An 18,610-nucleotide genomic window follows, 5' to 3' on the forward strand; every position below is an offset into this window, starting at 1 on the left:
TCTTTGACTGTGCATTTTCAGCAGTTCTTACTTCCACCACTAGAGGGCAATCTGACGATTTATAGGGGTCTGTCACACCCTGATCTTAGAGAGCCTTTTTATGTTTCTACTTGGTTTGGTCAGGGTGTGATTTGGGGTTGGCATTCTATGTTCTTTATTTCTATGATTTGTGATTCTATGTGTTGGCCGGGTATGGTTCTCAATCAGGGACAGCTGTCTATCGTTGTCTCTTAATCATACTTAGGCAGCCTGTTTTGCCACTTTAGGTTGTGGGATGTTGTTTTTGTTAGCTCTGTGTAGCCTATGAAACGTGACGTTCGTTATTCTTTTTTTGTTTTGTCTGGTGTTCGTATTTAATAAAGAAGCATGAACAAGTACCAAGCTGCACCTTGGTCTCATCCTTCCGACGAGCATTACAGAACATACTACCACAAACGGACCAAGCAGCGTGGTAAGGAGGACTGGACATGGGAGGACATCCTGGACGGCAAAGGATCCTGGACATGGGAGGAGATCCTGGCGGGGAAGGATTGCCTCCAATGGGAACAGGTGGAAGCAGCTAGGAAGGCGGAGGCAGCTAGAAAGGGGGCCCAGCATTACGAGGGGACACGGCTAGCACGGAAGCCCGAGAAAAAACATTTGGGGGGCACACGAGGAGATTGGCTGAGTCAGGTTGGAGACCTGAGCCAACTCCTTGTGCTTACCGTGGAGACAGTGTGACTAGTCAGGCCCCATGTTATGTGGCTCTGCGCAGTGTGTCTCCAGTGCGCACTSATAGCCCGGTGCGCTATATTCCAGCTCCGCGCATCGGCCGGGCTAGAGTGGGCATCCAGCCAGGACGGATGGTGCCGGCTCAGCGCATCTGGCCTCCAGTGCGTCTCTTCGGTCCAGGATATCCTGCGCCGGCTCTGCGCACTGTGTCTCCGGTGCGTGTCCACAGCCCAGTACGTCCTGTGCCAGCACCCCGCAGTTGCCGGGCTAGGGTGAGCATCCAGCCAGGACGGGTTGTGCCAGCTCTGCTCTCCAGACCTCCAGTGCGACTCCTCGGCCCAGTATATCCTGCGCCGTCTCTACGCACAGTGTCTCCGGTGCTCTCTCACAGCCCAGTACGTCCTGTGCCAACGCCCCGCAGTTGCCGGGCTAGGGTGAGCATCCAGCCAGGACAGGTTGTGCCAGCTCTGCCTTCCAGACCTCCAGTGCGTCTCCATGGTCCAGTGATGATCCAAGGCACGAAGCCTCCAGTGATGATCCATGGCACAAAGCCTCCAGTGATGATCCATGGCACGGAGCCTCGGGTCCCCGCACCAGAGGCGCCACCAAAGTGTGGTGAGCCAGAGGTGGAGCGGTGTCTACGTCCCGCACCAGAGCCGCCAACGCGGATAGATGCCCACCCAGACCCTCCCCTATAGGTTCAGGTTTTGCGGCCAGAGTCCGCACCTTTAGGGGGGGGCGTCTGTCACGCCCTGACCTTAGGGAGCCTTTTTATGTCTCTATTTGGTTTGGTCAGGGTGTGATTTGGAGTAGGCATTCTATGTTCTTTATTTCTATGATTTGTGATTCTATGTTTTGGCCGCGTATGGTTCTCAATCAGGGACAGCTGTCTATCGTTGTCTCTGTATCATACTTAGGCAGCCTGTTTTGCCACTTTAGGTTGTGGGATGTTGTTTTTTGTTAGCTCTGCGTAGCCTATGAAACGTGACGTTCGTTGTTCTCTTTTGTTTTGTTTGGTGTTCGTATTTAATAAAGAAGCATGAACACGTATCATGCTGCACCTTGGTCTCATCCTTCCGACGAGCGTTACAGGGTCTGTACTTCCGAAGTTGTTGGCTGTTTTCATTCTTGCCAGTTAGCCAGCAGTTCTCAGCTGTTAGCAGCCAATGGCTAGCAGTTTCTTACTGGTGATAAAAAGTAGTGATTAACATATATTTTTTTAGTCATTACTGAATTATTTCATGTAACAAATCAAACAATGAAACTTGTAAATGATTCATGCTAACCTCATAAACATTTAATTTAGTCCCGGTGTTTATTTGATGAAATAGTGATGTTATATATATGCAGGCCTCAACCACTACCCTGAGAGCACTTGATTCAGTGTATCATGCAGCCCTTAGGTTCATTACAAATCAAAAATGTCTAACACATCATTGTGATCTCCACGGCGCTGTTGGCTGGTCGTCATTGACCTTGCGTAGGCTTAAACACTGGTATACACTGATTTATAAGGCCATATTGGGTAAAATGCCATTTTATCTCTGTACATTTTTAGTCAGGTCAGTAAATAAATATCAATTACGGTCCCATTCTCATTTGCTTCTAACAGTACCAAAAAATAGAACAGGTCATGGTATAAATAGTTTTAGTTACTTAGCTCCGTGGTCCTGGAATTCTCTCCTGAACATTTTAAAATGTGATGATCTAGTGGAGTTTAAACACTTGATTGATGTATATATCATATAAGAGTGTAATTGTTTTTAGAACAGCTGTTTTTAGTCAAGACGTTCTGTTTTACGTAAAATGTTTTGTTGTCCTGTATGTGTGTTTATAGTTTTGTTTAAATGTTGTGTTAGTGTATGTACGTTGTTTTGTCTGAAACATTGTTCCCCCTGCTGCTATTGGACCAGGTCTCTCTTGGAAAAGAGATGTTATCTCAATGAGAAAAACCTGTATAAATAACCTTACTATATGTGCTGTTGCCTGGCTATTAAAAGGGACAGGAGGCTATTTCTATATACACTGCTCAAAAAAATAAAAGGGAACACTTAAACAACACAATGTAACTCAAAGTCAATCACACTTCTGTGAAATCAAACTGTCCACTTAGGAAGCAACACGGATTGACAATACATTTCGCATGCTGTTGTACAAATGGAATAGACAAAAGGTGGAAATTATAGGCAATTAGCAAGACACCCCCAATAAAGGAATGGTTCTGCAGGTGGTGACCACAGACCACTTCTCAGTTCCTATGCTTCCTGGCTGATGTTTTGGTCACTTTTGAATGCTGGCGGTGCTTTCACTCTAGTGGTAGCATGAGACAGAGTCTACAACCCACACAAGTGGCTCAGGTAGTGCAGTTCATCCAGGATGGCACATCAATGCAAGCTGTGGCAAAAAGGTTTTGCTGTGTCTGTCAGCGTAGTGTCCAGAGCATGGAGGCGCTACCAGGAAGACAGGCCAGTACATCAGGAGACGTGGAGGAGGCCGTAGGAGGGCAACAACCCTGAGCAGGCACGCTACCCGCCTTTGTGCAGGAGGTGCACTGCCAGAAGCCCTGCAAAATGACCTCGAGCAGGCCACAAATGTGCATATGTTCAGCATATGGTCTCACAAGGGGTCTGAGGATCTCATCTCGGTACCTAATGGCAGTCAGGCTACCTTGGCGAGCACATGGAGGGCGTTGTGCGGCCACAAAGAAATGCCACCCCACACCATGACTGACCCACCCGCCCAAACGGGTCATGCTGGAGGATGTTGCAGGCAGCAGAACGTTCTCCACGGCGTCTCCAGACTCTGTCTCTGTCACATGTGGCTCATGTGCTCAGTGTGAACCTGCTTTCATCTGTGAAGAGCACCGGGCAGCGTGGCGATTTGCCAATCTTGGGTTCTCTGGCAAATGCCAAACGTCCTGCACGGTGTGGGCTGTAAGCACAACCCCACCTGTGGACGTCGGGCCCTCATACACCCTCATGGAGTCTGTTTTCTGACCGTTTGAGCAGACACATGCACATTTGTGCTGCTGGAGGTCATTTTGCAGGGCTCTGGCAGTGCTCCTCCTTGCACCAAAGGGCGGAGGTAGGCGGGTCCTGCTGCTGGGTTGTTGCCCTCTCACAGCCTCCTCCACGTCTCCTGATGTACTGGCCTGTCTCCTGGTAGCGCTCCATCGTCTGGACACTACGCTGACAGACACAGCAAACCTTTTTGCACAATGCTCGCATGATGTGCCATCCTGGATGAACTGCTACCTGAGCCACATGTGTGGGTTGTAGACTCCGTCTCATGCTACCCACTAGAGTGAAAGCAACCGCCAGCATTCAAAGGTGACCGAAACCATCAGCCAGGAAGCATAGGGAACTGAGAAGTGGTCTGTGGTCACCACCTGCAGAAACATTCCTTTATTGGGGGTGTCTTGCTAATTGCCTATAATTTCCATCTGTTGTCTATTCCATTTGCACAACGCATGTGAAATTTATTGTCAATCAGTGTTGCTTCCTAAGTGGACAGTTTGATTTCACAGAAGTGTGATTGACTTGGAGTTACATTGTGTTGTTTAAGTGTTCCCTTTATTTTTTTGAGCAGTGTATTTTTCATAATTATATATGCCATTTGACACTTGGCGTTTCATTGAAGTTTTACGGTAGTATTCTGTATTAGTACAACTGTATCCTACAATAGGTATTTTTCTACTCTACTGTATATTTACATTAGAGTGTAAATGAGCATAGTTTGAATGTCTTCTGACTGTGTTAATCATGAAAGCTCAGCCTACTTCCAGTGCCACTTTTAAGTATGTAGGATTATTAGACCTAAGAATGTGGGAGATACTGCAAAGGGGCTCCTATTGGAGACTTGGGATTAGTGACAGGGACGTAATGTTCACCAGGAGCGGTGGGAATGATAAGAACATTAAATTACAGTCTCCCCTTTTACACTGGTGAACAGAGAAAATCCACAATTGAGACGAAGCCCGCCGAAATCCTCACTAGGTTAATCAACTTGGAAAGCTAAAATGGATAGTAACCACACCGGTTTCACGCCTACCACCGGAAGAATGGAAAACTGAGGAAATCTGCGTGGATTCCTCATTCTGATTAGATGTTCCGACTTCCTTTGAATGATCATTCTGGAATTCCAGGGCCTGTTCAGGGAATTTCGACGCAAATGTCCACCTGTCCCAGTTGACATCCGAGCAGACTTTCCCAGTTCGGGATGAGGGTGTGAAAAGTATATTTTTCTTCTTCTTTTTTATCCTGACATCCAAATTAAGGAAAATCCCCTGGGACTGCCTCAGGGGAAGTTCCTGCCATGTGAGTTTGATTAGGTTTCRCAGGCTTAAGAGAAAAGTAAGCCTTTTTATCCCTTTGAAAAAGCTAGTATGTGATAGCCAAGAGTTTCTCCCTCCCCTTTTAAGTATGTAAAACCCCAAATCTTAATCTTGACGCATTCCTTCAGGATTTCACTCAAAGCAGACGGGCAGATAGCTTTAAAAAAAAAACGCGCACACACCGACATACACAAACAGGCACACACATATCGTCATGACACACACGACACACACAGTTGTGAGATGTGACCACAGTTCCCCATACTCCCTTCTCTCTATGTCAGTGGTGTGAATCTACTGAGCGGGATGTTACACTGATAGCCTGCTACTCTCAGTGGATACATTGTCTCTGTCTCRTTTGCATTTTACCACAAAGGCAGATACACTGACAAAGCACAACACAGGTGCTATTCCGCTCCTCTCCGACTCTCTCTGACTGACACTTAGAAACAGGGGGTGCGGTGGGCTAGAACAATGCTTCTCTCTAGTAAGACAACAACAACAAGACCCGGGCTAAAACCAACGCTCTCAGCCCCGTCCTCCAGAATGCAGCAACAGACATCTCGACGTGGGCCTATTATTTAAAATATTTTAATCACACGGAAAAAGGAGGGAGAGTAGCGTTAACGTTTGACGACCTCATGAATTATGAATGCAGTTAATGTATGTATAATTAGTCACATCTCCACTCACTCGCACACAAATGGAGCCGAAGGAGACGATGCCTATAAGGCCTGACTGGGATGTTATATCCTGGGATTGGCTACGGAGGCTATTACATTATTGCTGGTTCAAAACTCAAGGGCATGAGAGCCTCCTCCTCTCTCGCTCTTTGTAACTACAGGTGCCAAGGCAGGAAAAAAGTACTCAAAAAGTATCCACACACCGTTTTCTTTTCCTCCGTTTATTAAAACAAGCAGATGGCAATTGTTTATGAACAGAATGGGCAACTATTTCCGTTTCACACGGGAAGGCCGAGAGAAAAGAGACTGAACGAGAGAAAGACTGGAATCAGGAAGTAGGAGCATTGTGTTGACATTTGTGTTTCCTCCCTCGGCGGACGGGTTGTATAGACGGGTTCAAAGAGTGCCGACGACACCAACACGTGGTCAAGGGCAGTCGTGTGATAGCGTTTGATTCACTCTGTCTGCTATTAATGTTTCTGTGAATGTGTCCCAAATGGCAACCTATACCCTGCATAGTACATAACTTATGGCCAGAGCCCTATGGGCCCAGGTCAAATGTAGTGCACTATGTAGGGAATAGAGTGCCGTTTGGGACACAGGCTCTGTGTGAACATAGTAGCACGACCACAGTGCCTGCAGACACTAAGAATGTGGAAAATGCATTTCTTAGTTCTGCTTTCAGAAAGCCGTTACTACATTCACTACTCGCAAAAAGTCACTCACTTTCATAATACGTTTGATTCCAAATTGGGGCAAATTGAGTTTGGGGGCTGAATTGACAGGTGATTAAGTGAAATGATGCCGAGAACTTTACACGTGCCCACTTGTGACGATGGATCGGCCGTAATTAGAGTTTGTAGGGTGCCGATTGATATTAAATGGTACTCCCTCGTATTCATCATGGGGAGGGGTACAGAAATGGAATGTGTAGTCTAATCCACTAGTTCCATGGGTGTGGTACCTTGGGCGCTTTTTCACCCCTGTTTACTGGTTGAGCCTCCTGGCTGGGAAAAGGGACATCTATAATCTAGCAGATGTAGAGGATCTATAGGACATTCTATAGGTGTGTGTGTTGGGAAATAGGAGGAGAGTGGTGAATGTGGGGATATTGTCAACCCCATACAGGCTAGTTGAGCATTTCTACCCTCTCCCGTTGGTAAATGCTGCATAAATCCCAATGCTAGCAGGTACTGTGCTGATCTGGTGTGCTGTCATGGGTAGTGCCACACAGCGCGAAGCGGGTTATACAGTGGCAGGTCTGGTGTGGCGGCCAATGTTAGCAGTAGCAGTTGTGGCAGGGGCACCAGCACAGGCGTGCAAATCAGAGTTTGTCAGAGCAGCATTTTTTGGAAAGAGAGAAAGATGTGCGTGACAGAGAGAGTGTGAGAGGCTTATGGGTGAGCGTTTCTACTCGCGATCGGAATGTGCAAGAGCGGGGTGTGCGATGATAGGCCACACACACACACACACACACACACACACACACCACACACACACACACACACACACACAGCATCTCCTCTGCAGCTTCACTGAAACATTATACAAGGAGGAATACATACGTGTGTAAACAGATGCTTCTTCAGACACTAAGCTTTCCTCCTGCCCCCCCTCCCTCTCGCTCACTGAGCCCTACTATCTGACCCCTTCCTGGGGAAGAGTATAGAAACAACATGGCTCATTATGGGTAACATTTCCTTCCCAGGAGTCAAGGGACCGTATGAGTAAGCCCAGCTATAAGATGACTTCAAGACTGCAAACTGAGAGTGTGAAAGACCAAATCAGGCATGAAAATTCAGTCTGTTTTAATCGTGGGACTTTGTGTTTTTTTTCCGATGTTGATGATATTGTGGACTATTTTCATATTTTGTAGATTACAGAGGGAATGGTGTAGCCAGAGGCTTTGTGGCTCACTTAATTGATGCAGCCTCAGCTGAGTGTTTCTGCAGAACAACTTGACATGATTAGAGGCCTGCATCAACGACGGGCATTGAGCATTCCTCTTTCCAGACCTTATTTTCGATAATTAATCATTTGAGTTTTAAGCGTTAGTCATTTGCTTTTTTTGCATCCCTCCTCTGTAAATGCAAGTTGAATTGTATTGGTTGATATATCGGGCCTCGGTGGAGATTTTTTTTTAAGAAAGCAAAATTGTAACGTGTCAAGATCTTTCCTCAAATTTTTTTATTCTATTTTCCCGACAACACCAGAACTTGCTAGGTGCTTGTGTCTGCTCCCAACCCGTCCTCTCCTACACACACACAAACAATCACACACTGGGTGCCCCTCTCCACTCCCATATACAATGAATACCTATTGTCACGCTAGGTAGGAAGGTAAATCAAATCTCATGGCAGAGACTAAGCGAGGAGATTGCTTTTCCTCTCTCTGCTGTGGCAGAAAGAGTGTCACCGAGGAGGATCCCACTAGTGCCAATTTCATGGGAGAAAAAGAGGGAGGAAGAGAGAAGGGGAAAGGGGAGGCCTTAAGGCTGGGGCTAGAGGGTGAGTAGAAAGAGAAGTCTCACCTATCTCCCCCCTCCCTTGTACCCTCCCTCGTTCACCACTTTCATTCAACCCATCGTCTTTTATACTCCCGTAAACGCTTTAACCCTCCTCTCCTCCTCTTCTCCAGATGAAACGGAACAATAATTATAGGGATAGAGTATCTCTGGCTGTCAAACTGGGGCCACTCAGATCACAACAACACATTGTCCAACTTGATTAAGTAGCCATTTGCGGTGGCCTAGCGATAGTTAAGAAAGTCTCTCCTCGTCCTCCATCGGCCTGAAACTCGATCTCAGCGCAAGAAATATCGACATTTCCTCCTCCGCTTTTTAAAGTTGGTCAGATAGATAAAGGCGGAGGGCATTTCTTTACAGGAAGCCGCCCTGCTAATTTATCTGGCCGTATTCTCCCTCAGAAAAGCCCTCTCCAGAGTGCCTCCTCATGAACGCAATAGGCAAGTTTGTGCCCTTTTCTGATTTGTGTTTGCTCATTGCCATTGACTATGTGATAATAGAGAAAATGTGCTCGCTTTATTGCTGCTCTGATTTTACTGATGACTAGAGTCCCTTGGCGGAACACAGGTCCATTGAAGCTACTCTACTGTACAGTTGAATGGCAGGTCAAATCATTATAAGGGCAGAAAACCTAGACGAATATAAGGGGGCATTAGGGTATCTTTAAGGGATTACAATAGAATGACCTGTGGTGAATACGGAGCAGTGCATTTGGGGAAATGCAGTCCTGATGACGTAGCCCAGTGTGTAGACTACTAAAGCACTATAGTGCTTAAGCATCATCCCTCCCACCATCGCTACTCCCAGGGTGACTGACTACACTCAACGCTGAGCTTACTATTCCAAACCAATTACAGGGCTTGAGCCAAAGTGAGATTCATCAGGAAATGTATACTAAGTTTTCCCCTTGTTACTCCCGCCATGCACATTCATTAGCCGCTCACTGAATGCCCGGGCTAGATGGAAATCCTGGCCATAGAAATATAATAAATTAATTATATTTCTGTGATCCAGGCATTATAATGAGTGCTCACTGGGACCAAAGTGGAGCACAGGTGGCACGCTCCACCCAAAAAAACCACGATACAATATATGTCTATGTACAGTGTATACACATCCAACCACAAAATAACTATCAACAATAATTACAGATGAGTTAAGGGCGGCTAATAAAATGTTAATTAAAATAGCTTTTAAATGATGATCTTTACAAATGATCTCCTTGATAACAATGAGTTAAGATTGAAATTTGTGAGATGATGGTGCAATCAGGAGTCCGCCTGTCCCGCCGCCTTCGCTAATTACAATATTATCTTGTCACGGATGTAATTAGCCGGTGTGGAGGTGAGACGACAAAACAATGGCCTTATTTGGTCAGTGATTGAGGTATTTTTGGCGGGCCTAGTCTACTGGACAGAGGGGGTGGAGGAAATAACATATTTCAACCACAATAACAACTGTGACTTATATTGCTGGGGGGAACACGATATTTCAACCACAATATGTCAACATTTTGACATTTAACCATTGCAGTATAGCTGATATATTAGTATGTAAGTTGTTGGGGGGAACGTGATATTTCAAAAATACTTACTACTTCTTTAGTACAGTACATTGCTAAAGCTGGTGAGTTTCGGCTTGCGAGTTCCTCAGGGAACAATGCTAGCGCTGATGACATTATTATATTTTTGAACGCATTGTGTTTGTCCTTGAAGCTAGGAGAGAAAATGGCAGGGCTACTAAAGAGTAAAACAAACACAGACATGCATTTCCCTAGCATTAATAAACAGTAAGCACACACGGATGAGGGGCCCCTGTGTTGATGGTCAGCATAGCGAATGTGTTGTTGGCTACTCTCACCGCCTGGGTGCAGCCCATCAGGAAGTCCTGAATCCTGGACTTCCTGATGTGCCGCCTCCAGGCGTGAGGGTAGGCAACAACACATCTGCCACGCTGTCCATCAACACGGGCCCCTCAGGGGTGTGTGCTTAGTCCCCTCCTATACTCCCTGTTTACCCATGACTACCGCGCGAGACTCCAATACCATCATCAAGTTTGCTGACGACACAACAGTACAACAACATCTCCCTCAACAACAGCAAGACAAAGAAACTAATCGTGGACTACAGGAAACGGAGTGGCGAGCATGCCCCAATCCACATCCATGGAGCTGTAGTGGAGTGGGTCGAGAGTTTCAAGTTCTTCGGTGTTCACATCACCAAGGAATTAATAACATGTTCCACACACACCCACACAGTTGTGAAGAGGGCACGACAGCACCGCTTCTCCCTCAAGAGAGGCATGGCCCCTCAGATCCTCAAAAAGTTCTACAGCTGCACCATGGAGAATTCTTGATTGGCTGCATCAACGCTTGGTACAGCAACTGCAAGGCACCCGACAACAAGGCGCTACAGAGGGTGATGAGTACGACCCAGTACATCGCTGGGCCCAAGCTCCTTGTCATCCAGGACCTCTAAACCAGGCTAGGAAGGCAGAAAAAATTACCAAAGACTTTTTGCCACCCAAGCCATTGACTGTTCTCTCTGCTACCGCACAGCAAGCGGTACCAGTGCACCAATTCTGAAACCAACAGGACCCTAAACAGCTTCTACCCCCAAGCCATAAGAGTGCTAAATAGCAAATCAAATGGCTACCCTCTGCTGCTACTGTCTATTACCTATCCTGTTGCCTAGTCACTTTAACTATACCTTTAACTCTGCATAGTTGAAAAAGTACCCRTAAGTAAGCATTTCACTGTTTTAAAATGTTGTTCCATTGTTTCAAAGACCATAGCAGGGTGCTATTTGCCAGAGGTTAACACGACTCTGGAAGGCCGCATCAAGTCCGCATCAACCTGGTCTCAAAGCAAAACTTAATTATATTTGACCAAAATCCACACCACTTCATTTAGAAAGATATGTTACATATAGTTACATTAGGCCTATCGATGTAATACAGTGCCTTGCAAAAGTATTCATCCCCCTTGGCGATTTTACTATTTTGTTGCATTATATCCTGTAATTTAAATGTATTTTTCTTTGGATTTCATGTAATGGACATGCACAAAATAGTCAAAATTTAAGTGGGTGTAGCAAAAAAAAATAGTTCCTACCTCGCGTAAAACTGAAAGCGAAAAAAAATGAAATACTGCAAAGTTGCTTAGGAGCTAGAAGCAGAGCTTCCATATCAGCCGGTGCCATCTTACAAAAAAGTAACTCACTGTCTTATGTAAACATACCAAATGTAACATATCATACTAAAGCAGTCAAATGTAATACTTTATATGTCATACTAAACGGGTCAAATAATGTAACTTAACGTATCATACTAATTGAACTGGCGCAGATTTTAGTTAAATATAATACATTTTGCTCTTAGACCAGGCTCAGCCTGCCTCCTTGCTCTTGTGTAGTGCAAATCAACATACAAGAACACAAGGGCAAGTTTTGCATCTACATTCCTGTCCTCTGCCTCTCTTTCCACTCTCTCTCACACACTCTTGCCTTTTTAATGAGGGGGGGGGGGTTGTTTCATAGGGTGTTTAAGTCAGGATGTATCAATAAAAAGCATCAAAAGCCGCTCTCTCCCTTTTACATTGTGGTTTTGCATTATGGTTTCTGCCTCAACCTGGAATAAATAGGGTGGGTATTGAGGAAGGGTTTCACTTTTCATCACCAGCTAACACGCTACATTTTGTCACCCTGCCTCACTTCCTCACCATCGCACACGGCTCCCCACTCCCCTGAACAGCAGGACCGAGCTGGCAAATATTGTCCCTCATTTGATAATCAGTGAGTTCGTGCCACCGCCTGCATTAACGTCTCTTATCATAGGGGTGACTCTTTTGTCAGAGGTAACACTTCATCACCGGACGTGAGCCATTGACTATCCCCCTATCCCTTATCCTTTATCTGAGATAGCATATCTGAGTCTATGAGAGTGGAATTTAAGAGGAGTGATGTCCTTTTCTCCCTCTTCCCACAGGAAAACACCTTCATCAAAGTATGTTGAAAGGGTCGGATCATGGAGTTTTCATGGGCAGGCTGGGGAAGTCCTTTGAGAGGGCCTTTGATACCCTCTTGACATGTTATCTGGGTGTGAGTGGATGTTGGCCAGGCACAAGGGACTACCTGTTCAATGTCCCCTCTCTCCCCTGTCACTCTCCTGTCTAACTTACTATAACAGTCTTTCTATAAATGTTGGGGGATTTTATTTTTTACGTTGAATACAGGATGCCTTTGACTGAGTAGATGCTCACCAGACACGAGGGGACGTCTCAATGGACCTTCTCTCCCCTGTCCAAGAATGATGCACAATGCCTTTGAACTATGCGGGTCAGAGATCCATCGTATGCAGATTCCTCCGTGCTTGCTTTTAATCTGCAATTGCATTCTTAAAAGTTAAGAATTCCCCCTGGTACGCTCTCAATTTCTTCTTCTCCTCTTACACGTATTTATAGATTCAGATCCACTCAAAAAGGTTGAGGAGAAAAGAGAGAGATTTGGAGAGGAGAAAAGGGAAAACTTTTCTTCCTTCTCTCCGTCATTTTATCTCTCTGCATGACGCACTGTCATCCCTAATGATCACATTTGTATGACTTTGGTCTGATGTAGGGATGTAGAGGACTGAGGGAGGGATGGAGGACTGTCTCTGCTCACTGCAGCACTCTCCTTAGTTCTCTCAGTTCCTAGCCGGCCCTCTCTCTCTCCTTGTCTCCGTGTAGGTCCTTTGAAAGCTGAGGCTCGCTCACTTTGTGTAAAATAACATTTCTATTGAAAGGCAATTACCGTTGTAAAATGTTTTGGTTCGCTACGAAATTAAATGCATCTCTTCTGTTTTTGCTCTCCTTTCCTCCCCCTCTTCTCCCTCCTCCCCCCCAATCTTCTGTTACAGACGGATAATTATATCGACTCCAGCTATGTGAACAGCCGAGCACATCTTATCAAAAGGTATGTCTTGATTAGGCAATTTGATATTTTCCGCTATCACCCGTTGTGATCCGTAATTGTCTGATGCTATGGGCTGCAAATGCATGAGTGTGCATGTTGTGAAAAACAGTGTTTGTTCTGTGTATTCACTACAAATTCACACAATCAATAATCTAATTTGGAATTAGACTCTAAAATGATCCCTCACTACTATATTAGGTACATTTTTCAAGTCTGTATCTTCAAAGCACATATTTTAACATTATCATGAATAATTCCATCCATTCCCATAAAATAAAATCAAGACACGTTGAGCAATATGAAAAACTCCTGCTAAAACACGGCTCGTAAAACGACTTACACATCATGAATAAGATTAAAGAAATCAAATAGAATTTGGGCCGGAAACATGATTTCAATATTGCAAGAGGTTCGTGGCACAATTGGATCTGTGTGTAAAAAAAATACATCAGCTCAATGCTTAATTCATTAATTAGTTAATTTGAGTTGCCCATTTTGAGAATATTGAGCAGAGCATAAAGGTTATCTTTGTGAGGTATGGGACTAATGGTGCATTCCTGAGTCCACCTGAAGCAGGATATAAGGTGAGCTCGTGGTTCCGGCGGGGTAGTGTAGACAACTCTAATAACGCCCTGCAGCATTTTTTCTTTTTTTTTGCGGCCAGGCCTATAATTTCTCACTTTTTACCTGCAGCTCCGGAACATTCCAACCTCCCTTTGTTTGAGGCCGTCCCCGGCTTTTTGAAAAGCCATTATGGCAATTTTCCTCCCCAAAAAGTCCCTATGTTTATGTAAACAAAGCACATTTAAGCGAGGGGCCTCTGCAGCACACTACAAAGCTATCCCCTAGGAGCCTGTGGGCCTGTTGTCTGGGACAGGTGCAATTACACTGATAACATCAGAGAGMGGTAAAGCCAGCATTACCGTCACTGCAGTACCTCTCTCCCCCTTTCCCAGGCAAGCCTCTCAAAGAAAAGCTGGGAACTGCTGTTGCTACGGTTTCTTTTCTTTTTGTCTTTTCTCTTTCCTTCTCTTATATTTTTTTATTTTCTCCTTTCTCCTCTCTTCTCCTACGTGAGGTTCTTGATGTATACATTCGCCTCCTCCCTCAATAGCAGTCTTGTTTGTATAGCACAATTTGTTCCAGTGGGGTGGCAATCAAATGAACGGAAATCATGCATACACTATGAAGCTGTTGATTGCCTGCCTCTATTGACTTTAAGCCCCAAACAAGACAGATTCAATCTGTGCACATACGTACATGCTCATAGCATTTTCTATATTCCTTTCCTTCCTGGAATGCTTGATTTATCATCTGATTGTTGAACAGTAGAGTGTAATTGCATGACGTTTTAAAGGCCCACTCTGTTATTTGAAAAACAACACAACGGCAGCCCCGACACTTGGTTTGCTATAAAGCTGAGGGACAGGGCTCATGAGGCATTTACGTCTGATATTCTTAATTAATCAATGGGTATATAATTACATACATTTAAATGATAAAAAAACAGGATGTAAATATCCGGACAGGCCCTTTATAGCCACAACGGTTCACCCTAGAGATGCCCTTGAAGTCAGTGCATCGTCATCCACATGGTCCCTTTTAGAAACAGACTACAAGAGCCTGCAGCCTCTTTGCTCCACTATCAGCAGAGTTTGAAAATGGCCTCTTAATCCCAAAAATCTCCAACAGAGTTAATCTGTGCCTCCACCACCACAACCCTCCGATTTACTGCAGAAGTAGCACGGTTCTGATCCCTCCAGAAATAAAATGTGGAACACCGTGAAGTCGTGTCCTTCTGGACAGCTGAGGCCAGAGTTAAGAGTCGTCCTGAAGATTCCCATTATCCCTCTCCTCGTCTCGAGAAATGTGTGAGAGAGAAGGATGTGGAGAGACACGCATGTTCGAGAGTCAAGGATGAGATAGTGAAAGAGAGACAATATGAAGAAAATGTTTTTTAGATRWAAAAAAAAATAGAACTAAGAAAGAAACAGTGAAAAAGAGACGGACACAGGAGAGAAATGGATCGAGGGAGAGACGTGATGAAGGAGAGAGGAGAGAATCTGATAGAAGTTGATGTGACAGTAAATCAACATTCTCTCCTTTCTCATCCCCCTCTCCCTCCCTCCGTCCCTCTGTAGCACATCAACATTCAAGGACCTGGAGGGCAATAGTCTGAAGGACAGCGGGCACGAAGAGAGCGACCAGACGGACAGTGAGCACGACGTCCAGAGAGGCCACTACATAGACACGGCTGTCAACGACGTGCTCAATATGACCGTACCCCCCAACGTCTGCCAGCTGCCTGACCAAGGTAGGAGAAAAGGTTTGTGGAAAGCTTTTTGTGTTACTCATCATTCATCCCTTAGTGTTAGATTTTGAATTACCCCATCAGATACTTGGTAAAAGCTTGTGTATGTAAAACGAAGCTTGTGTGTTGCTGTTTACACCTCCAACTAGAGCAGCTTTAGCAGTCCATTATACCCACTCCTACATAAGGCCTCAGACCTGTGTGTGTGTTTGTGTGTGTGTGTGTGTATAGAATTTGAATTAATTCTATTCCTGGGTGTGTATTTGTGTGTTTACATCAAGCAGAACACATTTACCGGTACCATTGTGCCCACTCTCAGATAAGGCCCCTCAGATCTGTTTATTGTGAATAACACCTTAGTACATTCCCTTTGAAGTCCCGGTGCTAACTCCACTAAGGCTGCTAATGTAGAGGGATCCCTCCCTGCCAAGGCTACCCTTTATATGATGCTCTGGTAACATTATTGACTGATTGTAGGCCTAGCCATGTCTGTCTGGTAGTATTTGGTGGCAGCCAACTTCTGATGCGCTTGAATGGCTGACAAAGGTGGGTTGAAATCTACATATCGCGTTGTAACCACTCTCATGCATTATTTAGCAGAGGAATAAATGTTGATGTTTCCTTGCCGACTTCCAACGGTTAAGAAGACATCCGATTCCCTGGCAGGGGAAGTGGAGGTGGTCATGTTAGTGTTTCCTGGTTCCATGGTTTTAGAGTAGTGGAGAGGGGGAGCTTATGTGAAGAAGGGTCATAGAGAAAGGGAGGGTGAGGGAGAGAGAGGGAATGAGTGTGAGAGGGAGGGAGATGGAGGGAGAGAGAGTGTGTTTGAGAAAAAGGTAGTGGGTAGAACTGGCACCGACCTGTGAAGAAATTGAATTGAAATATATTGAAGTGAGAGAGAATTAAAGATATGCCTGTAGACGGAGATAGAGAGAGTGAGAGAACAAGAATGAGTGAGACCAAGAATTAGATGGATAGAAACTGGCACAGACCTGTGTGCTACCATTGTATGCACATGGGGGTGTTTATCCAGCTCAAAAGGGAACACACACAGGTGCTCAGACTTGGGAGAGCATAGAGCAGTGGATTCAGTGCATGAACTCAAAATGAACGGCAGCCATTTCACTGGCTTGCCTCCTACTCCAGTTAACAATTGCTTTATTTTCTGAAGAGACAGGAAGCTAGTGAATTGCCTTGCTTTGTTCAGTCTTGATGACTAGGCCTTTCATCTTCGCAATTTGAAACAATCAAACAACTCCATTGGTCAATAGGGAAAACCACATCTGCATATTACCCAGCAGGCTTCACGTTGCAGTCTGTCTTTGTTTGGTTTGAATTTGCCTACTCCTTGGTCATTGGCTTCTGCTATAGAGGAAAATTTAGGACAGGTTTGGTGAAATATGTTGAAATTCTAGTCGAAGTGTGGCGTCCAGTGTTAGGCACTTCTTAGCCGTAACCCTAGCCTTTACCCCTCCCCCCAAACAAACAAACACACACACACCTTATGCTAACCCTCTGTGATTTTTCCCTCCAATTTTCTCAAAACCCCTCTAGTGAGCCTCTCTAGCTACATGTGCACATTTTCTGAGTCTTCCATTTTAATGCTCCCTGCTCACTCCTCTTAGCCTTGCTCCGAAAAAGAGAATCTAATGAATGAAGGACTAACAGATGAAGAAAAATGAAACAATCACACTTTAACCCAAATTATTTATGAGGGATTTATGTTTTTTTCCACGGGAACATCAGTGAAGAGCACTTAATGTCRGTCCTGTCTGGTCCAGGCGACGTTGTTGCCGGTGATGTCTGGTGAGGACCTGCCTTTCAACAGGCCTACAAGCCCTCAGTCCAGCCTCTCTCAGCCTATTTCAGACAGTCTGAGCACTGATGGAGGGATTGTGGGTTCCTGGTGTAACTCAGGCAGTTGTTGTTGCCATCCTGTACCTGTCCCGCAAGTGTGATGTTCGGATGTACCGATCCTGTGCAGGTGTTGTTACACGTGGTCTGCTACTGCGAGGACGATCAAGACATTGCAATTTATTTCCCTGGCCACATCTGCAGTCCTAAGGCATGTTCACGCAGATGAGCAGGGACCCTGGGCATCTTTCTTTTGGTGTTTTTCAGAGTCAGTAGAAAGGCCTCTTTAGTGTCCTAAGTTTACATAACTGTGACCTTAATTGCCTACCGTCTGTAAACCGTTAGTGTTAACGACCGTTCCATAGGTGAATGTTCATTAATTGTTTATGGGTCATTGAGCAAGCATGGRAAACAGTGTTTCATCACTTTACAATGAAGATCTGTGAAGTTATTTGGATTTTTACGAATTATCTTTGAAAGACAGGGTCCTGAAAAAGGGACATTTATTTTTTTGCTGAGTTTACTTGCATTTCTCAGCTATTCCTTATTCTTCTGTAAAATGTTCTCTGGGACTTGTGTCCTCTATTAATTCAGAATTGTTTCGAATTTTCGGTGCGCCGCAAGATTTTATGGTACAGCCTGTCCAGCAAAGGATACATGGGATGCTGGCTTCAAAAACGCCCGAATGAAGGCACCTTAGAAGGCAGCATTTTAAGGTTCCTTCGGATTGGGACATGCCAATTGTGACGTCCTGCATTGAAATGCTGCCTGAAAAGGCCTTGGACTGCTGCCTTGGCAGTGTCAGACAGTAATGAACAATGATTAGTGAGTTCACTGCCTATTTGGTTAGCTGGCCGTAATTATTTCACAACCCTCTCCAAAACATGCATACTGACAGGTCCAACAGTCTAGCAAAGATGTACATGAAGAATATTACAAGTAGAGAAAAAGGAATAGACATAGAGGAATGGGGGAGACAAAGAAAGAGAGAAAGGCTTTTTTGAGATGCAGCTCTTTTTTCATTAACACTCGCCTTAATTTGATCAGTTTCAGCGAGATGGATGCTAACTCCTGGAATGTATGTGAACAAATAAACGCTACTGGTCAACAGAACGACGGGGACTATTTACCGCTACCAGGCAGACAATAGATAAGGACAAAATATCTATTTGGATTTGCAATTGGATCCTTGTCGCTATTGTTATTGCACTCTCCTTCTCCAGACCTAGTTATAATATGGTCTTG

General features: G+C 45.0%; 1 protein-coding gene across 6 annotated transcripts in view; it reads left to right on the plus strand.

Annotated features, from left to right (window-relative positions):
- Positions 1 to 18,610, plus strand: part of LOC111967631 (protocadherin-19) — a 76,460-nt gene that overhangs the window by 34,023 nt on the left and 23,827 nt on the right. For 3 of the 6 annotated variants that reach the window (XM_023992812.1, XM_023992816.1, XM_023992814.1), the window contains exons 3-4: positions 13,145 to 13,200; positions 15,342 to 15,526. In XM_023992812.1, coding sequence (XP_023848580.1) covers positions 13,145 to 13,200; positions 15,342 to 15,526 — 241 coding nt within the window. The remainder of the gene's footprint in view (positions 1 to 13,144; positions 13,201 to 15,341; positions 15,527 to 18,610) is intronic. The other 3 variants (XM_023992813.1, XM_023992815.1, XM_023992817.1) reach the window with 1 other exon arrangement.

Source organism: Salvelinus sp. IW2-2015, linkage group LG8 (genome assembly GCF_002910315.2).
Source record: "Salvelinus sp. IW2-2015 linkage group LG8, ASM291031v2, whole genome shotgun sequence".
Taxonomy (NCBI): domain Eukaryota; kingdom Metazoa; phylum Chordata; class Actinopteri; order Salmoniformes; family Salmonidae; genus Salvelinus; species Salvelinus sp. IW2-2015.